The sequence below is a fragment of the Pelecanus crispus genome, chromosome 2, assembly GCF_030463565.1.
Source record: "Pelecanus crispus isolate bPelCri1 chromosome 2, bPelCri1.pri, whole genome shotgun sequence".
In the NCBI taxonomy this organism is placed as follows: domain Eukaryota; kingdom Metazoa; phylum Chordata; class Aves; order Pelecaniformes; family Pelecanidae; genus Pelecanus; species Pelecanus crispus.
This window is the reverse complement of record NC_134644.1, coordinates 53,838,006-53,861,663: the sequence shown is the minus strand read 5'-3', so window position 1 is coordinate 53,861,663 and position 23,658 is coordinate 53,838,006. Positions and strand designations below refer to the sequence as shown.

Genomic DNA, 23,658 nt, shown 5'->3' with positions numbered 1-23,658 from the left:
TTTAAGGGAATCAGAAGGCAGTGCTGTGTTGAAAACCATATAAATCAGTTCTGCATGTCACATGTTCTTTTAAAAAACTGTTAAATGTGCTTGTATTTTGATATGTTTCCTATAATCACAGGGAAATGGCAGGCAAGAAGAAAGAAACCCAGCTCCAGGTATAAAACTCAGTTATGTGAACAATTCTAGAGATTAATAGATTTTTTTCTGCCTTTTTAAGATGTTAAAATGTCAATTCATTTTATTTCAGGCCATAATAACCAATCAAAATGAGTGGGATGAAATGTTGCTGACAAAAGGTGTAGTAGGTACTAACTGATACTATTTTCTGTTTAATCGCTCATGAAGACATTTAGAGGTTTTCATAGTTGTATCATCTTTAATAGATACTTGTTGTAAATCTAGAAGACTAGTGCCACGTTATCTTTTAAAGAAAAGTTATATTAATATATTTATAAATGTATATATTGTCTTTATGAATATATACTGCCTTCTCTGATAAAAAAATACTCATCACAAATAGCATTATCCATTATTTTACGTACTGCTATAGACTGATGTTTAGAAAATACCTTTCCAATATAGTATTCTGTATGGTAGGAGGTAGGACACTTTGTGGAAGTTTTTCCCTAAAATGTTGTACAGACTAAATTAATACTGTACTGTCGTACTTAGCAGTTAATCGGTCAGCATTCTTAAGAGTGCATGTTCTATGATGTGTATTATGTCCAGTTTTCAGTTCCCTCAGTCCAATAACAATGTCTCCTAGGTCTCCTAGGAATTGTATTTGGGTAGAAGGAACAAATCTGTAATAGGATCACATCTACAGAGGAGTAGTAATGGGAAAGAAATTGTCTGTATGGGCTTATGGAGGTGAAAGTCCTCTAGACTAAAGATCTAGATAAGAATGAAAACCAACAGCGGGAAAAGAAAAAGAACAATGAAAAGGAAAAGGAATATGAGAGAAATGTAGCTGTTTGGATTAATCATCTTAAATAGTATTGTGAAGGAGGTTGTTGATGTCAAAAGTAATTGAAATAGAAGAGGAAACCATGATGTATCCACTGAATACATTAATATATTTGTGATGCATTCATTGACTGGGAGGGGACTGACAGATGCATATGAATGCCTTCCCAGTACTGTTCCAATACACTCATAAATATGTCTCATTTTGTAAGTTCTACAAGTCAGCTGTTTGTAATTCCAAACTGTTAAATTTTAGTAATAGATGTGTATCAAGCTTGGTGTGGTCCTTGCAAAGCTGTGGTGAATTTATTCACAAAACTGAAGAACGAGTCTGGTGAAGACGATGTGTTACATTTTGCGGTGGTAAGGATGTAAACACTGTATAGAACTTTATTTATGTTTTATTTTAAATATATATTTTTATCTGTCTGCATATACAGAGCTTTCATTTTACTGTCCTTATACTGAGTGGTCATAATTTTGGCCTGGTTGCCTCTTCTGCACATCTCCTCATAAGACTTTTTTTAGACGTAGATTAGAAATGGTAATAAATATGGAAGGAGCTATAATAGAAAGGGAGCTGATATCCCACGACTTTTGTTTTCCTTGATGAGACTGCAGAAACAATCAAAAGCTGGACTATAAGATTTGTAGGCTTAAGCCTGTACATTATTGATTCTCAAATTTAAAATTCTTACATCCCTGAAAAATGCTGTTACACCTTTTTCCCAAAGATTCCCTTGTATTTCACTTTCAAGAGAACAAAAAGGGGGAACCTAAAAATAAATTAGCACAAAACTATTGTAGTAAAAATATTCCTCTACACTAGCGGTATAAAATAGGAGGTATATATCATATTTAAAGTAGATAAATTTGTTTCACAGATTCATATCCTCCCAGATGTTGGCCAAGCTCATTCTTTTTCATGTTACCGAAAACTTTCAATTGCCTGATCAAAGCATTTTTGCAGAAACTACATGTATTGTTTATACACAAAAATGTAGGCAGTTAATGTTCAGATATTATCTCAAGTTGACCACATGTCACAAGGAACTAATACAGTGAATAATCTCTTTTATCAAGACTGCATGGACTACTTCCTCATTTATGTATGTTGTTACAACCTACATGGGAAAACAGTATTAGGATAAAGTATTTTTCTGTGATTAGCTGCTGTGATACAAAGGGAGGCCAATCCCATGTTACCAAACCAGTTCTTTCTTCATCACCAGCAAGTGCCATAAGGACTGCTAGTTGTATTTAAGACTGCAGTTTGAGTGTGTAACACTGAAGTATGTAAGACTGCAGTTTTCTTGCAGGCAAAAAGGTTTATATATGTATGTATATAAATATGCATGCACACATATACACACTTATGTAACTAAATAATCTTTTTCATCTGACTTCAGGCAGAGGCTGACAGCATTCCAATTCTGCAACCATTTAGGAACAAATGTGAACCTGTGTTTCTTTTTTGTGTTGTAAGTACATCACATCACTTTCCTTTAATGTGCTGCCTACTGTTGCATTAACTTTTCAGCAGACTAAGAAGAAATGTGAAGCTGTATAAATATTTTTTTTATAGTATGTAGGATCATATCTTCAAATGTTGTTTACTTGAGGCTGTTTCCCATGCCTAAATCTGTGGTTCTCAAGCACGTTTTTGCTGTGGCTGCTGCACATACAGCCACAGAAGATTTGTGGTAGCCACAGTTTTGGTAGTTACATGGTGAGAAATTGGTGTAAGTTTTCCAGGGCTGCCTCACATAAAGTGTCTACATGTGGTTACAGTGAAATCATTATTTTATGCACACCTTCCCTCAAGGAGTAAGAGTTTACATTTCCTGCCACTTGAAGTTTTTTAAGATAAACAACTAAAATTGCATTTTTCACACATGAGCAATTGTAACAATGAATCATATATTTATTATCTTTCCTTGATGGATACAGAAAGACTGTTCTCCTAGCACTCCACTGTAGAACAGTGTTCACTTATGAGGCAGTGGGGGGTTTTTTGACTTGAGGGTGCAAGGATTTTAATTCTCGCAGCTAAGGGCCAAGAAGAATGATACTTTCAGGACTCTTTCAGGTTTGAATCTGAATGGTGCCAAGTGAAGTTGGCAGTACCTTCCATCACCAGTAGTTAAATTTCACTATCATGCTCTTGAGTGTGGTAAAGCACACACTGAAATGTAACACAAAAGATAGAAAACTCCATGTTACAGAAATTAATAGCTAGTAAATTCCATATTTGCACTTACTTCTGACCGTACTACTAATGGTAAGCCTAGAAATAAACATAGAAAATGAGGCAGAAAAGGAAGGGAGGAAGTAAAAGTAAAAAAGGTTCATTCTGAACTCGTAGAGGCAGTAGTAGATTTGGTATTCACTTCAGCGGGCATAAGAAGTGGTCCTGTTGCTGGAGAAAATAGCAAGATAAAGCATGTTCCAAAACTCAAGTTAATGTGTAAACTAAGCAACAAAAACTCACCAAGAGTGTTATTTGCTTTTTTACAGAATGGCAAAATTATTGCAAAAGTGAGAGGTGTAAATGCTCCTCTTATAAGTAAGACAATAACAGAGCTAGTGCAAGAAGAGAAGGAAATTGCAGGTGGACAGAAGGAACGTGCCGAGGTACTCACGAAACAGATACTTAAATATAAATGAGTATTTTTATTACACTTAGATGGTTTCTCTCAATACTTGTGACAAGGTTTTCTGTCATGTCATGTTTAATTTCTTGTATTTTTTTCTAGACGGTGTAGTGACATGTGTGAGGGGTTTTTTTTAGACATTTCCATTAAATAGTACTTTATAAAAACTTAAGAAATTTATAGATTAGCCTATTAATGCAAGAAATGGAGAGATGGATGAAATGTCACTAGTACATAAGGGGTTTAGTCATCTTTTTTCTTTCAGGACTGAATATTTTTCATATATAAATTCCTAAGAATGCATCATATGAAACAAATAAAGACAAGGGAAATAGTCATGTCTCATTGCTTGTTTTGAGTGAAAATGGAGATGAAAGAACTCTGCTTACAGTAAAAGGAAACTTAACAAACTGTAGCTCAGTTAAGGAAAACCAGGCTAGTCCAAGGTCTTTCCTAGAACTGCTTGCTTTCCTGGGTAGCAAATATATTATTACATTAAGATAAAAGTGTTGTAAAGACCTGACAGCTGTGTTTGGTGACTTTAGCTTCACACTGGTTATGTACTTGAACTGTATTTGCAATTACCTTAGGTAGATGAACTTGTTTTCCTAGAAGAGAAATCATCAGAAGACACTGTTGACGAGAATGTACCTGAGGGTAAATATATTTGATTTATTTTAGAAATGTTAACAGAAAGAAAAAGAACAAATGTCTTTTTAGTTATTTGATTAAGAATTGTGTATGTCCAGCACCAATAGACCTTCCTTTGAGTTAATAACATGAGAGGTTATGATTGAGGATATCAAACTGAGGGGCAGCTTTCTTCTGTAAGGAATTAAGATATTGGACTGTCATCATTAGTGTTTTCACCCTCCCCTCTTTGGAAAACTTCAGAATTCAGGTCCTTGGCACATAGCAGCAGTGCTACATGCCAGGAATTTTCCTGTGTAAAACTAGTGCCTGAATGTCACTTCTACACAGTCCCTGTCCTAGCTATGTACTTTTGTTGAGATGGTGCTTGTTAACCCTTGGATATTCTACAGAAACACCAAGATGGGGGCAACCTGTGAAGATTGGAAAAGTTAATCGCTGAAGCAATGGCATGCCTTGTATTTCAGATTATTTTTAATTAACTTTTTCACCAGACTAGATTTAAGCACTAAAGAACAGACTTACATAAGAGCATAAATCCACAATCGTAGGATAAGGTTCCAACAAGACTGAAAAATATGCATCATCCTGCTTGTGAGTCTCATGTCTATGATTTATTTCAGGCTTGTCATGAGCTGGGACCTACATATTTTCTATTCTTATTGTTACCTGTGGCTATTGAAGCTTCCTACTGCTTCACATATGCACAGAATGTCATTTGGCAATGTTCAGATGTAATAAACTCCTCCGTCCTCTCTTTTCTTCTTCTTTATCTTGGCTTTTTTTCCTGTCATAAGGCATTCAATTGCTGTCACAGATTAAGTTGTGTCCATTCTCCTTCCTCTTCGTGTCTTCTTTATTGTATGGTTCAAGTGACATGTTCCTGACCTCAGCTTTAAACCCTCTGAGACCTAGTAGTACAGTATTACAAATCCTTTAGGCAATTGTATACAGACTTCGCACTAATCCACAGAACCTAAATGTGTGACAAAATCAGGGAACAGAGTTTTCAGCTTGGGTTCAGTTTCAGGTTAGGGGATCCCTCAGAAGCCACAATACACTAACATTTTGTGGTAATATTTTCCTTACCGCATGCAGATGCCTATGAGTGTTTTCTAGTATTGGAAACAAGTAATAGTCTGGTGTTTCCATTAAAGCTATCAAGTTCTTCTACGGTGTTTGGGATCTGATTGAATTACATGTTAATGCTTAACTGTAAACCTCAGATTCTGCAAAGAAAGATATCATTTATATTCTCTTCTGACCACTTTCTCCAAGGATCTGTATGCTATGGATGTTGTAACTGTAGATTGCCTATAACCAGGAACAGCTCTTGTTTTAAACATTAGATTGTGTTAGCAAGCATGTGTTACTTCAACAGTTATTTATTGCAAATGACTTCAGTATCCACAGTGCTAAGGAAACAAACACCTACTATGACAAGAAATGTGTATTTTACTGGAAATCTCCAATATTCATACAGATTTTCACTTAGTGAATTTTCCTTAGTTATATTAATTCCTTTCACATTTCTAGTCTTGTACCTACAGAGCTCCCTAGACAAAGCACCCATCTTAAATAGTTGTTTTTCCACCATACCTAGCTGCATGTGAACCATTTCTCCAGCATATGACCCAAAACACTAGTGGTTCATCAGGAATGTGGATTCCAGGGATGGCCAAGGACAGTCCCATGCTCCAAGACATATTTTAAGTGTTGGAGTCACTTACGTTTTGGAACCACTGTTTGGCCACCTCAATATTAAAATGGAGAATTATTTAGAGAAACCCACTTGTAAGTAATGGAAAATTCAGTTGTGTATTTATTTTGATAAATGTATTCATTGACACCTGCTTTTTTTTCCCTTTCTCAGAAGAAGTAGTCAGATATTCTGTTGGAATTATAAAACCTGATGATGTCTTAGAGGGACGTGTAGAGGAAATTAAACAAAAGGTAGACAAAATTTGAAGATTCATTCATCCTATTTAGCATAGGCATAGTAGCAAGATGTAAGATTAAGTAGATCCTAATTTATGCCCAGGCTTTAGAGCAAGACCTGTTAATGCTTCTCTGATAAGGATGACAAAAGCAAGATAATTTAGACCTGAAATAATATAGTATTCAGATAGACACTATTGCTTTAATATTTTATGTCACCAGGTAAGGTATGACATTGATTCATACTGTGTTGATCAGCGACACGTGAAATCTACAAGAAGAATAGTTTTTCCTCATATTGCAATAGAAACGAGAACTAGAAATTGTGGTGGTGAAGCTAATTCTTTGCACAACATCTTTAAGAATTGTAGGCACACATAAATCAGCTAACCAATTCCTTACAGAAGACAGTGTGTGGACAGACACATATGACAACATATGCATGTAGGTGGTGAGGCTAATTCATGCACTAGTAATTGTACACTAGTATTTGTCAGTAGTGCAGTATTTGTTCCTGCAGTGGAGAATGTGATTCCAGCAAGTACGCAAGGGTGCATCCAAGGATTCAGTGTTTGTTTAAGCCATCACACAGTGAAAGAAAAATTCTTTTGCCTTCCAGAATATGATACTATAGTAATGCTCATTTTAATTACAGGAATTTCTCACTGTTTCTGTTACGAAAAATGCCTCATAATACTATATACCAAGCTAAAATTATGTTAATTTTAAGAAGTGTTATGACAGGGGCAGTGACCTTTGCAGGAAAGAAAATCAGAGTGTTGCATAAGTTGTTTCTACAACTACTCTACCTTGGCCAGAAAGGAAGCAATCTCAGTAAAGGCAAGAAAAAGCAGGCAGTGCTTAAAAGCAATTTAGCTGGAGCTGAGCAGCTGCTAGTTGTCTCTGCCTTTGCACTGCATTATGAGATGTGTACCCATATTGTTTCCACACTCAGCCTCATCAAGGCAGTCTGGAAACAGCCAGCAGAATCATAGGGCTTTTTAAAGAGCAGAGTGCTGATAAGCAGATTAATATTGGCATATGATCAGTATTGCCACTGGGTAGTGCCTTTGTTGTTTAAACATCAGTATATGGTATAAAACTCGTATCAGTGGACTATGAATTTTGATATAGGTCATGTAAGTGTGCATCTCTTACACATACTTGAATTTAGTGCAGGAATGTAACAAAATAGATAATCATAAAATAGATTTTATTGTTGTTTATTTGCTGTTCCTAAAGCCAAGTAGTTTAGCCAAACACAACAATTGTTGACAAGTACACTTTTATATGACTACTATAATTATAATATAGTTTATAGCATTTTTAGAAGTGGTTGCATGTTAATCACTCACAATGGTTAAAATGAGTTTATTCAATGTTAAATAAAGGGGATTATTAACTACTGAATGCATACATACATTGAACTGCACTATATTTTTCATGAACCTTAACTTAGTGTGCATTGTAATGCTGAATTTAATGAAGTGTTTTGCAAAGCTGGAACTTCAGTTTAGGTAAACAGAGCAGTTATATTTGGAATATCTCAGAGAATTTTAAACTTCAGATAGCTTCCAAAACCAATCAGTCTTTAGATTTACAATAACATATGATTTTGTATATATCCATTTTCAAATGCCACTGAGTCATAACTGAATAATTGCAGATCAGAGATGCAGGATTTGGCATTGAAGCAGCAGAGGAGAAAATACTAACTGAACAGCAAATCAGAGTATTCTATGCCCGGAATAAAGAACAGGTAAAACATATCATTGTAGCTATATGTGTTTGCAAATCTGTCTTGTAAATTTTTAGCATGTTGAAGAACTGAATTAATGTAGATTTAGTACATAGAAAAAAGGAGATATTGTTTCTCTTTTTTCCTTGCCAACTCATATAGGTATGACTTGGTAGCACTCTAACATTCCAAATAATTAAATTGAACTCTGATTAAATACTAAAAGATTTTGCAGTTCTTTCTGTTATCAGAATGTGTATGACCCTTAGTCATGGCCCTGAACATAGGCTGTTCAGTGCTGAAATGTAGTGCAAAACCAAAATCCAGTGTCCCATATGTGTCAGTACATATCTTTTTGACACATACTCTTCCAGCCAGAAAATAAGTGAGAGTATATATTTTTTTTTTCTTCTTTACAGCTTTTTTCATGGGGTAGTACTGGGAATAAGCACATGCACGGGCAGAAAGAGAAAACATCTCCATTGAAGTTTATTTTTCTGCACCTATCCTTTAGGCCCTTAGATCAGACAGAAAGTTCAGGAAAACAATGAAATTATGCTGGTCACCATTAAATGACAGTGGTCTAGCAAACTAGCACCTGAGTATTGTCAAGTGTTTTGGCAGTGTGATAGATAAAGTTAACTCTACAGAAGGATCTGAATCACAAAAATGAAGCTGCTTTGCAAATATTTATATGTCCTCTTATTTAAGATCTGCATAAGATAAACAGAGGCTGGAATTATATGCAGGCAACTAGTTTATTTGATATAATTAGAGGGGCCAATAGAAGGGATCAATGAAAGGGTTGGCATAATCAAAAGAAGCAGCTGGGAAACTGTTCCTGTGGCATTCCAAATGAATGAGTGTGAAACACAATGGTTCCTACTGAAGCCAGAGGGAAAAAAGAAATCTGATAGTAATCACCAGATGGCTGCACTATGGTTTAGAAAGGAAGTAACAGGGAGAACTTGTAAGGAATTGTGAAGAGCTTGGTTTTGGCAAAGCTGGGATTCTAGTTTAGACAGAGGCAGTTTTGAAATAGAGGTAAAAATAAGTTATCTTCATGGGAACAGCAGCCAAATTTGAGATTAGTTAGGTGTAGAGGGAGACGTGGAAGGAACAAAGACAGGGAAAAAGCATGCAGTGTTTGATATATGGCAGCATTACAACACTGCAGCAGATCCTAGCCGACATTAGGACAGGGAGAATAACAAAACTACTACGAACTATCAGAAGCAGTTCAGAGGGCCCTATGCATATTGAGAAGCCAATTATTTCCTGTTCTTTAAGTGTAAATCTAAGCTGAAAAATAATTATGTTAAAGTGATGATATGGAATACAGATTCCTTTGTGCTCAGTGGGCAACGTTATTGCTGATTTAATACTCTGCAAGCTTGCTGAAGGTCCAGAGGCTGCCTGTTATAACAGAATGGAGACTCGAGGTAATACACCTTCAGATATAACTGGAAGCAGAAATTGTTGCTTTTTAATGAGGAAGCTGGGTGAGCTAGGAGAGCCAAATCTAACAGCCACATCTATTTCTTTTAACATAAGCACGTGTACTTTTGAAGCCACAACAGTATAGATACTCCCTTTATGCATTGTACTAAATGTTTTTGTACTTGCATTCATTCTGTCTCTTTTGAGTTTTTTCATCTTGTGAAATGGGTTAAGTGTATGCATAGATAGGAAGATAATTGAAAGAGAAAAGCAATGAATTGAAAGCACACATGTCAATATTTCATCCTTGTATTACTAAAGGAAAAATGTATTATACGCAATCAGATGAGGGTGACTGGTAAAGAAAAGTTTTAGTCAAATATTTAAAAGGAGAGAAGATACTTGAGGAAATTCACAATATTGAAGAAAAAGGTGACATACAAGGAAAAAAGATTAAGAACTCACAACAGCTTCAGAAGTTATTTTCTGATGAAAATACATTTATAGGATTGAAGGTTGAAACTGAAGGAGTGAAAAGAACATAGCAAAGAGAATGAAGGAAAAGCCTGCAGATATCTTGCAGATAACTCAGTGTTCTATATTTGCAGCCAGCTACATGATTTTTAGTTTCAAAAATTATGTCTGGAACTGTATTGCAGTTCATTATGTCACACTATATGTGCTACTGCAAGCATAGCATTTGATCACATTGAGTTTCTAGATAATTTTCTTCACTCTTGTCATTTGCATTTTAACCTGGAAGAACATGTGGTACTTGCTTAATGTAATTTTCTGACTTAATTTACCTCATTTAATTGTGTTTTAGACATTTTATAGTATTGTTGTCTCAAATGATTGATCAAAAAACTTCCTAAACAATTTGACAGAGTTTTGATTAATGTATGTGAATGCCATTTCAGAACAGGAATTATGAGTTACTTTGGAAAGGATGGTCTTCTCATTTCTGATGATAAACTCAGAGTTCCTGCAATTCATAGGGGAAACATTATGTTTTTTAGCCTGGTTTTGATGAGTTTGTTCAATTCATGATGAGTGGACCATGCCACGTTTTGGTAATCACTAAAAAAGAAGCAACTGATGCTATTCCTCACTGGAAAGAACTACGTAAATTGAGTGAGAGTGTGCCTGATGAACCTGAGGCTGAGAAGCCAGACAGGTAACTAATAGTGAAAATGTGTATATGTGATTCAGTTACAGTATTCAGAGCACACCATAAACGAAGGCACATTCTTGCAGATGCTCATGTGCCCGTGTGCACAGGGTCCAAGGAATAGGCAGAGTTCTTCACCTGGTCTTTCACAGGACCATCACTAGAGATGCAATCACAGCTCCTGTGGGAACATAGAAACTCCTTGCTTCCTAGGTAAAGACAACAAAGGGCACCAATCTCTTGCTATTTCTGAGCTAGCCTTGACTGTGTTGTCAGACTGATGGGAACCGTGCTATACTTCAAAGCTGATGTACTCCATGCAATTCCACTTCATACTAGTTCACCCAGACAAAGTGACTGCCAGCATTCCCCACTGAGCATTGCACTCTTGCCCATGCTTACTCCTGTGTATGCTGGGAAGATGTAGATGTGGCCCAAGGGAGACTAGGGGACACATGAGACATGCTGCAGTCCCTGGGACCACTCTGTAAAAGCCAGCAAACAAGGATTTTGAGTTTTGACCATCGTTGTCACTCCCCACACACACACTCCAAGACACATGAAAATATTGTAAGGATTAGCTGTTCACAACCATGGTATCTTGAACCGCTTGTTTTTCTCCTATGCCAAATATTTGTAGAGACTTTTAAAGAGGATGATATTTGTATGCACAGCATCAGACAATAGAGTGCTCACAAAAATTCAAATATTGGATCAAGTTTTCTATTTAGACATGAGATTTACTTAAAGCAACATGAATTTAAATACTTTGTTCCAAAAAGAACTTGTCATAATAATTGATATTTTTGTTGATGCCTGCCGCATCCCTTTCTGCATTAATTTAGTACAACTGGGGAATATTGCATTTTCTGTAAGTGGCCAAGCATGACTGTATTTACATAGCTAAATAAACCTTAGAAATCCAGGCAAGTAACAATGAGAAGTATCTCTGTTAAAGACAATTTTGTAGTGCTATCAGGGGTTTTTTCATGCTGTATATGAATTAAACACAATCCTTTTATTGTTCATTCATTATACACTGTACATTTGTCAGTGGTAATTCTGTCTAGTGAAATGGACTATTTTGAATAAGCTAGAGGGGAATTAGAAAAGCTGCATGGTTGAGATTTCTCTTTCATACCACATGACAAGGCATTTTTTGAGAAGATTAAGAATTCTCTTCTCAGAAACATTAATTCAGTCATGAATCTGAATTTAATAAAAACTTAGTTTGGCATTCAAGTCTTATGTTTCACTAAACTTCAAGAAAGCGCATTTTCACAAGTCAACTGTTAACACAATGCATGCAGTGACTTAAATACTGTATTACTTTGTGTCTCGATAGGTTGGAAGGAACTGTGGAAACTGAGAGTATATTAAATATGTGTGATATGCAAGACAGTGTAGAAGAAGCCAGCAGGCAGCTTGCCTTCTTTTTCCCAAATTTTGATAAAAAAAAGCCAGACCAAAATGTTGAAAAGACTTTGGCCTTAATTAGACCTTCTCTCTTAAAGGAAAGACGGCGTACGTGTTAATAACTACATTTTCCATCTAGTCTATATAAAAAGTCCCATATTTTGAACTTTAAAAATTCTAACTCTACTATTGAAATGTTCTTATGTTATATTGTCTCCCCAGCATTAGCTGACAGTAATCTTTGTCAGGAAAAAAGTTACATGGTTAATGTTTTTCATATATTGAGAACGTAAATGTCAATGCTATTTTGTTCCTTTGCCTGATTTTTCAAGAATGTCTTTAGATTGTATATTTGGATGGAATGTTTCTAGAAGACCTCTCACAGAAGCTAGCAATTTCAAAGTATAGTGTAGGGGATCATACTTCCTGCCATAATAAAGCAGTTGATATTATCCTTGAATGGCAGTTCAAAGGTAGATCAATGGCAAGGTGAAAAAGATCTGACTCAGCATATTCTATGCTGCATCAGGCAGTGCTGCACAAACACAGGTCTATACAGACAACCTTTTTACAGATTAAATCAGAAAATCTACCCCATTAGCATGAAGCTCCATCCAAACAAGTTTACTTTTCTTCTCAGGTATATATTTTCATTTTTTCCTAGATTCTAGATCGCACCTTTATTTCTAACTTGAGAACCTCTGTACTGGAAATAATCTATACACAGAGATCTGAAAGACTACAATTTTGACCTCTCCTTGTGTAATTATTTTCTTGATTGTTATCTAGTATGCTGCTGAGAGCAGCAGTTTTGCAGTCCATATATAGGTAATTATAGAGTCACTTTGACTTGTACCAAACACTGCTTACTTATGCGTGTGGTCTTGTAAGGTTTAGTCAAATTAATATTGACCTATTCAAATATAGCAACACACATCATATTTCTCAGTCAGGAATTCCTACTGAGGTTTCTGAAGTGAGAGAAAGCCTTAAGAATGTGGGCATCAGCTTTCTGAGTGTCCAGGCAACTACTGAAGCCCTCTAGCAGTTGCTTTAAATTAGTTTTCTGTTCTTCAGTTAAGAAATTAATTCACCTGTAAAAATTTAACATGATTGGAAAGTCCATATCGTTTCTTTACAAGTGTGCAAACTAACGAATGGATGGCAATTTAGCATTATTTCAATATTCTAAACAGATTCTATCATGCAAAGAATAAAGGATGATGGCTTCAAAATAGCAATGCAGAAAGAAATAATCCTATCTGAAGAACAAACACGTGAATTTTACAAAGAGCATGAAAATCAAGACTACTTCCCAGTCCTTCTAGAGCAAATGACCAGGTACGTTGAATGAAAAATGAGTATGTGGATCTATAAATAAGACTGAAATTTTCACAATAAATAATTATCCTGAATACTAAATGGCTACAAGATACCTATGTATCTGAGAGTTTAGTAAACTCAAAAATAGGACCAGACAACTGCAGATAATGAGATAATTCCCAAGTGTATTAGATAAATAAATCAGGTTTTTAAAAATTACTAGCTACTCCATATCTCTGTATGTAGGATGTTGAAGTCAGGGGCCAATTCCATTGATTTCAGTGAAAATAGTTGAGCTCTGGTCTGGAAGACTGCATTTAGGTTGTCTGTAGGAGAGTTCTGAAATCTTCATCCAGGCTGTGTGCTGGATTCCTTGGGGAGGGAAAATAAACCATGTTTGGATATTGCCTTCATAGGAAGTTGGGAAGTGGCTGAGACAAATACAAAAACTTAGGAGCTGATCAGCATTTTTATGTCTACTAACAAAGACACAGCCCAAATCTACAACGTTCTTGCTGTTCTGTTAACATTCAGTAACTTTGAAATTTAAATTTGCTTTTAAGCGCCATAAAGTTTTATCAGACTGTAGCTGTTTAAATGAAGATGGGTTTTTAAATCCTCCAATACTAGGGCTCATTTTCCTGGACTGGACTATATATAGTCAAATTACAGAAAGTTTAACATTTGATGTTTTTAATGCCAGTTTTCCCATTTTACAGCGGTCCAACTCTTGTACTTGCTCTAACACGAGAAAATGCTATAGCACACTGGAGAGAGTTATTAGGCCCAAAGACTGTTGAAGAGGCTAAGAAGGAAAATCCAAACAGGTAATACTTACAATAGTAAACTATCATTCACAGCTTCCAATTTACTTTCACATTCCTCATCTCAATGAATACCACATTCCAACTGGTGTAACTATAGTGCCATCATCTGGAAACCGATATATATTTACGCAGTTAAGTTTTTCTTGGAAGAAGTGTTGCATTATACATAGTGACTATAGCATTTTTTGATAAATAATGGTTACTAAATAGAATGAAAAGCTGAGTTTAAAAAAGGGTATTGAAGCAAAAGAAGATCTCTTGAGTCGGAGAAAAATCCTTGACTGTTAGAAGCACATACCACAGAAGAATCCACCTGTAATAATCTTTTTGTAATTCTGCTCTGACGGTCATATGAAGAGGTTACTTGGCTCTTAAGTTGAACCTTTGTGACCTTGGATAGCAATTTTTAGGCTTCGTGGTCTGCAGAAGTATTGCTATTAATTTTCTATGTGCAAAAAATATTGGTAATATCTCATGCTTATTGGTTTTTTTGCTTGAAATAGCACCATTACTTTTTAGAACAGATGCTTATTTTCCTAGCTTAATGAAAACTTTCCGTCAGTAGCGTATTTTATTTGTGACTAAGTTCCTTCTACACATTTTATAAATGAAAATCTTAATTTTACCTGCTTAATTTATTGTTCTAAAAAACTGCTGTTGTGTCATCTTTCCTGTTGTGTTTCATTAAGCAAGAACTGTTATTACCTTGGAAATATAACTAGATGACAGCTAGGAGGGAGGGTGTTCATATTTCAGGTGGTTAATTAAAAAGTTGATTGTTCTTTCTGTAGACAATGGAGGTTTCTTACTCCTACAGAGACATCATCAGGCATTTAAGTCACCAGATCAATATTAATTTATATTCACTGGGTTAAGACTAGTCATAGTTGAAGATCAAAATGGCGATTCCTTTAAGTAACTTACTCTTTTAATGGCTATTAGTCTACGTGCAAAGTATGCAGTCAACAACATACCTATTGGTCAGCTGCATGGTAGTTCTACACCTGATGATGCTCAGAAGGAATTACAGTTCTTCTTCCCTCCGGAGCACACACTGGCATTAATCAAACCTGCTGCTGCTAAGAACCATAAAGGTAAGTGATCTAGAAGGTATGGGCTATGTCTACAGATGTCATTTCTACAAAATATTAGCAATGTACACTGCAGTAAATCATGTCACATGCATTCTTTTTATTCTCTAAAACACTTTTTCTGTGTGGATAAATGCTTTTATAGGGCTTGCGTAATTCATATTGCGGTCTCAAATGCCACATTTCCTTTGCTTAAGCTGCCTATAGCTCTTTGTTCTCAAGAATGGTGGTGAATTGAAGTGAGAGCATTCCTCGTTAAGTTAAACAGTTTAAAAGCCAGGCACTTGTGCAAACTAGCCATCCAGCACCCTTCTAAGTCAAAGGAGAGGGAAGCTTTCCAAATGCATGTTACCTATTTCAGGCAGGCGTCTCTACTGACTGAAAAGGAGTCATTGCTCAATTATATGTATTCCCATCTTTGGTTTAACTTGCTATTACACAAAAGGAATGAGGAGGAAAGGTCAAAGTAAAAAGTACACTATGTACAATTTGGAATCTTACCTTAAAGATTTTTGCTGTCACATCTTTTTAAACCGTCTATCCAGATCCTCTTCTTGGCATTCTTCTTTTCTGTCCTAACAAATTTCAGTAGTCTTTCTAATGTTAATTCATCATTGGCTTTTGTGAGTTTGTCTTCCCCTCTTGTAACAATCCAGACTGATTTTAGCAGGCCAGCTGGTGTGTGATGTAGCATTACAGCTACAGTCCACATTCTGTCCAATGTGAGAACAGCAGTGAATACTACTGGTATAGTTTACAACAGTCTGGGTTTGTCACCTGCATAGAGATGGATTAGTGTAATGATAATGGTTTCTGTATATTTTAGAGCACTGTTGAAGTGTTTGTCATATTGTTCATGGTTGTTTGATCCTGTAAGTAGAATTTTAATAGGTATTGGTGATTTTCTTTAAAAAGCATCTAGTATTTTCTGAAACTTTTAAAGTTTGGGTGTTTTTTGCATCTAAACTTATACATTTTTTTGCATCTAAACTATTTCAATAAAGAATGAGTTTGCTTGTTATTCTCCTCTAGATGACATTATGCAAAAAGTTAAAGATGCTGGATTTACCATCTCAAAGATTAAAGAAGAAGCTTTAACTCGTGAAATGGCCACACAGTTTTATAAGGATCACGAAGGAAAACACTTTTTTGAACAGTTAGTGACTTGTATGACTGAGTAAGTGTCTCATTATACAATACTGAGAGGTATGTAAGTATGCATCAAACGTTGAATTTACAGTGCCAACAAAACATGCTACACCCAAAGTGGGCTAAGGATTTTAGAGTGTCACTCTTTCTGGCAAGTTTAGTGGCTTGTAGCATGCACTGCTCTTCCTTTAAATGTAAGATTTCAAGTTCTTTCCAAACTTACGGATAGTAATTATTATTTTGGATTTTTTTTCTCAAAAAAAGAACTAATTTCTGATGCAATCCTTGTTCTTCCCATGTAGGACAAATATCTTCCTCATAATATTGTTCGTATAGCTGTCGATAAAACAGTATGTATTGTCTTGCTTCAGAAATTATTGGGTGAGAATCTTTTTAGGACAAAAAGTCCAAACCCAAATATCTGATCATCATAATCTTTTTGGATTTCAAATACAAGATATTGTCTTAAACAAAACACTCAGAAAAAAATTTTAAAATTTGAAAGGTTTAACAAAATTCGGATAGCATAATGCTTACCATAACCATTCATGGTACCTCTGAAGTCAAAGCTAAGTCTGCATCTCAGTGCAAGATGAGCTGCATCACTTACATCTCTAGTGTAAGACCTTCCTTATATTGATTTTACAGGGGCCCATCGGTGGTAATGATCTTAACAAAGGAAAATGCTGTGGAAGAGTGGAGGCAACTAATTGGTCCAACCGATCCAGAAGTGGCAAAACAGACCTCTCCTGAATCAATTCGAGCTCAGTTTGCACAAGATATTTTGTCTAATGCTGTTCATGGATCATCTAATAGAGAACATGCACTGAAAAGCATTGAATGTGTATTTGGAGAGATTGATATAGATTGAACTATTAAGATGCAATCTCTGAAAATTTATATTCATGTCATTAGATGCATTTGTCTACCCAACCACCTATATTTAAGACTATATACACACACATATTTTCCTTCATACTCCATCCATTTTTTACCATCCAGTATTTTGTTATCAGCTTTGCTATACTGCAAAACATACCAATGTAAAAAGTAATACCTTCTAGAAGTTTGATTTTAGTGATAATTTCTTTATATATGCTCAGTAGATAGTTTTTCTTTTATCACTTTAACAGATTTACGCCTTTCCGATAGTTCCAGGATTCTAAGGTGTTTGGTATATAACGACCTTAAAAAAACAGGGTCAAGGAAGGTTATTAAAACACTATTAATTACACATCCACTGTGATGTGGATCGAGTCCTCCAGTTCAGGCAGCCTACAGGAGAAATGCTGAAAGGCAGTGGAGGCACTGCTACAATATTAGCAGGGAGCAGCAGCAAGTGTGGAAATGCTCCACAAGGAAAAAGGAGCCTGGAGACAAGCATGACCACAGCACAGGCTGTGCCTTCACTGGTGGGGTGCAGCCCCACAGCATCCAAGCAGAACTGGGTAGCCACATCCATCAACAATCCCAGACAAAGCAAGTAATGAACCAGGTCCAGGACCCATTCCAGGGTCTAGACAGGAACAACAAGCAAGAGGGCCAGAGACAGGTATTCCTGCAACACAGCTCAGGCAAGGATTAAGCCCAAGCATGAGCTTAAATGGGGCTCCTGAGCCTGTTGGCCAACAAACAGTATGGGTGTGCATCCTAGGTGAGATTGCTCAGGACTATTAAGGCCTATTGGTTCTCTCAGGGCCCTGAAAAACATTTGCATTGTTTATTTATCTTTTCCCTAAACATTTAACGATTACTGTCAAAGGTAGGATAATAAACTAGAAGGTCCTTTCCAGTCCATTTACTCAATTCAAATGTATCAGATGAATTAAAATATAAAGCCAGCTCTTACATAACTGCTATTCTTGACATATACCTCCTGGCCAAACTAGTGAATTTGTATCCTGTCTCAGTCTAACTTGGCTGGCCTTCATGAAGAACACAAATATTCTTCTGTAGCTGATATATCCTCACTTTTGCTGTCTGAGTGTTGAAAGTTGAGATATTAAAGAATGGCATTCAATTAAAGCAATTTACTTATGGCATTGATTGTAAGTGCAAAGTCCAGCAAGAATGAAGTGTTCCTCACACTTTCTTCATTGTTCCTATTGTATTTAATACAAGCAGCTGTTTTAAAGACCTTCCTGACAAATATTTCTGTTGTGATGGGGCATTTGTTATTATAGACATTCCTCCAGCAGAAGTTGGACTGAGCATTCTCCTGGTGGCCCATTTTCACCTACAGCTGCTTTACTGCCATAAACTCGACTTGAGGCTAGCTAGCCTGTAGGAAGCTGTGATTAGTGAAGAATTTATATGTTGTCTCATGAGGTGAGTTATGAGAAACATAATTCAGAATTGCTGTATGTTTTATGGCTTGTTTTTTTCCTTCAAAAACCCATTAAAACTGTTCTTCCTGACATTATTTCCACACTCTGTGTCTTTTGGGTGCTAGCACATTGTACTTTAAACCAAGAAGCAATCTCAGAAAAGGCCTGAGTAAGGCAATTTCAGATATATCAATTCATTTTTTTTCCCAAGATCCTTGCTAGAGTTAATGGCTTCTCTACTAATGGGGCAAATACAATGTTGAAGGTTTAGATGGGATTATTTTTTGACAGTAGCAGAAACACTGAAACAGCAAAATATGTTTATGTCTTAAGAGTTCATTCATCTTCTGATGGAAGTTCACAACCAAATAGTAAATGTTTGATAGGTATCACACACAGGTTTTGAATACTGTGGATTATTTATTGCACTGATCTTAGAAATTTCAGTTAGCTGTAGGGGTACGCTAGCTCTGCCTGGTTAAGTATGATATAATTCTATATACAGAGTTATTGCTTGTTTAACCATCATTCTTCATTCTCCATTACATCACTCTCAAGCAATATAGCATTTTTTTCGGCTTGGTTTACCTGTTAGCTGTTGAAGGACTGCATGTATTTGGGTTCATATATTCATGTGTGTCACTTATGACCCCTGCTTGGGGGATCGTAAGTGCTTGGTTAAAAGATTCAGTAGATTACATTGAAATGTTATGCATAGATCTATGACAGTTTTTCTTCCCATTGCATAAGTATGTAAACCCAAATTGAAATGTGGGAACATTTAATTTGTTAATGCTTATTTGCTTCTCCTAAACATGTTCTTGATCTTAATATCTTTTAGCAGCTTTGGAAAGGAGAAATTTAGGAGATACATTTCAAAACAATAAAAAAAACTTTTTCAGTCAGCTGATGGAGAGATTCAGATTCACGAAGGTTGTTTATCTTTGAGTTACAGACTTTTGTAGAATTATCAAAATATGATGTGTGCAAGAGCATGGCAATTGAAATACTGTCAATATATTAACAGATTACTTTGTCTCTTTAAAAGTTTAACACAAGACTTAGGTATCATACACATAATTTAGACTGCCATCCACTCTTCTTTGGATTTTATATTACTGTGACATAGACATGGATGTAATGTTTAAGAGTTTGAGCATTTGTGATGGGATCGGCAAGATTTATATTTATAGAATCAGAAGGAATGTGTTCCACCATAAACCCAATTGAGTCTCACAGATGAAAATCTTCTTGCAATTAAATTTACGCAGGTCCTCTGCCTACGAATCTTGCAGAAAGTCTGACTGTCCTTTTATCTCATATCTAAATGCCAGATCAAAAGAGAATGTGACCTTCACAATCATTTATTTAGAAAAAATCTCGTGGTTCAGCATAGAATTAGGTGGTACAGAGATGTGATGAAAATTCTTCCAACACTAACAAAAGAAAACATAATTATTCTTCTGATTTTGATCCCAGCAGGAGAGAAATGGAACCACAGGACATGTTTATTTGTACAACAGACCACATATTTCCGTGTTTAGGAACTTCAATGAAATCATAATCTGACACTAAGACTATATTAAAGATCTGTTTCAGTTTAGAATGATAAACAAGCTGGTTCTAAATCTCAAAATACTGTTCAAGCAGAATTAGTATGTCTGATTGTAATGAGTATTTGTACTGAATTACTGCATAATAAAATAAGAGAAGTAGGGAAAAAGCTTTTTTCCCCGCCAAGAAGGTGGAGTCAATCAGCTTGTGGTTGTGTACTGCCGCACTGTCTTTCCTTTGCTCTGACTGCTGAATGAGCTACACTGGCAGGTCAGACCTCGCAAGTGTCTATTCACACTTTATCCATAGTTCTTTGTGAGCAAATGATTAGCTTGCTGGTTACCTTGTTCAGAGGATAAATGCTAATGTGCTCTGAGTAGCTATAAACTACAGTTTTCATCATACTATAACAGAAGGAGTCAAAATATTTAGGGTGTTGGTCTGTTCGGGGCATCTCTTGATCACTCTGATGCGTCCATTAAACTTCTATCTGTCACATAGACCATCTGACATATTTAAGGTACTTTTGGGTTTTGATCTTAGTATTCTCATCTAGAGAAAAGAAGTGCGTCCTCCCTTCCAGATGCTTTCTTCTATGCTTATTGACATACTGGTTTATCCACAAGCCTTTTGGCAGCAACAACAGGAGCCAGTCTGATACTAACAGATTACCTGGAACTCCCTGAATTTACTGCATCTCTAATAATCAAATTTGAAATCCTGTTTCACCTTTCAAAAAGGCTGGTGTTCAGTTTTGGGGATGTTACAAGAAATATAGAGTCAGCAGCTGAAATTAAATGTAGAGCCTTGACTAGGTCTAATTAGAAGTAATGTACCTCCATAGAAATTAAATACCTATTTGTAGGTCCTTGCAAGTTATTGTTTTTTACCATAAATGGAAACATAATTTTGAATCCTTATTGACCCACATTGATGGATTTATATTTATTTACAAAATTAATTGGAGATCATGTGGTTTACCAGAAAACATTTTCAGATGTGCATTTACGTTCAACTACTAAGTGCAACCAAAAGTGTGTGTCAGTTGTGCATAACTGGAGTAAATATTTTTTCAGGTTTCATTCATTTGGACTCTAGGTTAGAAAGCTGGATAAAATAATTTAAGAGCTGTTTGAGTATTTTGGACTGGAAAATCTTCTTTTTATTTGTACAGGAAGTATTTCTCAGTTATGTGCAACAACTGGACAAAAGTAACAAAGCTGCAACACTGAGTTGAATTAAAGTGACCGGGTCATTCAGGTCCTGTTGGATGGTGGTTTATGATGTTTTTTAAATGTGGTTCATAAAAGAGTTCTGATTTGCATTTACAGTGATCTTCTAAAACGGTGCCAATTATTCACAATTAAAGTAAATATTTTTTCAGGTTTCATTCTTTTGGAATTGCGGTTAGAACATTCAGTGAAAATATTCAATGGCACTTCTTACTAAACCGGGTACATATGTGTGGGAGGTCGTAAGAAACGCACTAGAAACATCTGTTTGCTGTTCCAGGCAATTTTTATTTTATATGAAAAAAATGCCAAGCCCCTCAGCTGTAACACTGAGAGAAAACATTTGACACTTCAAGCTTTGGCCTGTTAATTTTTTCAGCTGTAAATAGGTACAGCAATTACTTTCCTCCATCAGTGGACTATTTGCCCACTCTGCTAAACCAAGGTTTCATGACGCCGGTGCCGGCATGCACTAGCGTGGCAATGACTACACCTGGCCATGGACGTGCACGAGAAGAGGTGAGTCTGACTTTTTGCCACATGCTGGGGAGCAGAAGTGGTGAGTGGGCCACGAGGGGACGCAGAAGGATGCATTTGCCTGCTCCAACAGCCCTCACTGCTCCAACAGCCCTCACTGCTCCAACATCTGTTTCACGCCTTTGCAAGGGAAGGGCAGAGGGCTGGAGGGCGGGGATGTTCTGGGTCTGCATTCAGCCGGCATTTGATGTTGCAGTGAGGTAATAATTGTAAGGGATTTTCAAAATGGGATGAATTATATTAGTGTCGAATTGGGTTGACACATGGCTTCTTAAAAAGTAGAAAATACAGATTTGGGAAAGCAAAAGGGAACAGTAAGGGAAACCTTACTAAATCATTCCCCCTGTCTGCATATCTGTTCTTTGTATTACGATATCCCCTGGTTTTTGTTGTATTGCCTTTCCTTCCTCCATATTTTTACCACATCAGAGTGAAAGTTAGTCAGCATAAAGCATACATAAAAATGTCAGGGAGTTTGGAAACACCAGGCTTGGTGCATCAAAGTTTATTCCAGCATACTGGGATCCTCAGTCCAACAACGGTAACTTACAGAAGGAATGGTGACAATTCTCTGTAGAAAATAATTTTTACATTTTTTTCTCCAATATCAAAAAATGAAAGAAGTTTGATTTTAACAGTCATAAAATAATATGTAATGTTGCTGTGAAGTCTAGTTAGCTGTTCCAAAGGTTTCATTCAACAAACACCACACTTGACGATGTTCACAATAAAACTTGTTAAACTGAAATATCACAGCTTTGGTATTTGTTATTTCAACATCGCATATGGACTGTCGTTCATTTTCAATAGCTAACCTTATACATATTTATTGGGGTACTTTAAATTGGGATCAATAGGTAATCAAAGCTTAAGAACTCCTGCTACATAGTAGATAAAACTGTCTTAGAAGCTTTCCAATCATACTGATCTTTTAGATCATGCTTACTTAAGTCAGCATTTTCAAACTCACCTAATTTAGTCACCTGCAGTGAAATTTTGTCTCCTTCAATTTCAATTTCAGTTTTTCCATTTCATTGTACAGGATTAAGATTTCACCTATAGTCTGTATTCAGGCACTGAAGTTTGTGGTCTGTTTTTTTAGACATGTCAAACACACATAATTCCCAGTAAAGTCAATAGATGCAATATATGCTCAGCATTTGTGGCACCTGGATTGAATTTTGGATCTAATTTTGCAGATGTTCCATGGAGATAAAGTTCTGCATCTGCCCAGAATTAGCAGGAAGGGCTACATTCAAATGCTGACCTTTGCATATTTTAACCAACTGCTCAAAACTCAAGCAATGATCATGCAGGGCTTTTTTTCCCCCCTGAACTACCCTATGCACTATTATTCAGTTTTTCTGTAACACCTCTGTCCCTTTGTTTTAAGCATTCTAACTTGGCATCTATGCTTTCAGCTTGTGTTAGCTTGTTACCAAGTATATTACTGCTGCTACCAAAATCACTCCAGCATATTCTGCCTTAAATTTCATGCACGCAAATTTCATTGGAATTCTTGTAATAACGTAGATCAATATACTGATATGACCAGTTGTAACTCTTTATGTTAACCTACACAGAACTCTTCTTTTTTTTTTTTTTTTTTTTTTTTTTCTGACATAGATTCTCTATTTTAGG

General features: G+C 36.1%; 1 protein-coding gene across 1 annotated transcript; it reads left to right on the top strand.

Annotated features, from left to right (window-relative positions):
- The first annotated feature begins 125 nt into the window (after positions 1 to 125).
- Positions 126 to 17,238, top strand: NME8 (NME/NM23 family member 8). The gene is made up of 15 exons (XM_075705956.1): positions 126 to 158; positions 251 to 308; positions 1,226 to 1,332; positions 2,379 to 2,450; positions 3,487 to 3,603; positions 4,214 to 4,280; positions 6,148 to 6,227; positions 7,879 to 7,971; positions 10,410 to 10,567; positions 11,907 to 12,085; positions 13,174 to 13,318; positions 14,020 to 14,127; positions 15,070 to 15,221; positions 16,251 to 16,395; positions 17,016 to 17,238. Exons 1-15 carry the CDS (start codon positions 126 to 128, stop codon positions 17,236 to 17,238), a joined length of 1,737 nt encoding a protein of 578 aa, XP_075562071.1.
- The last annotated feature ends 6,420 nt before the right edge of the window (positions 17,239 to 23,658 follow it).

Coding starts and splice junctions, on each gene's coding strand:
- NME8 (XM_075705956.1), top strand. CDS start 126: ATGGCAGGCAAGAAGAAAGAAACCCAGCTCCAG. Junction 159..250: donor AGAAAGAAACCCAGCTCCAG/GTATAAAACTCA, acceptor ATTTTATTTCAG/GCCATAATAACCAATCAAAA. Junction 15,222..16,250: donor TGCTGCTAAGAACCATAAAG/GTAAGTGATCTA, acceptor ATTCTCCTCTAG/ATGACATTATGCAAAAAGTT.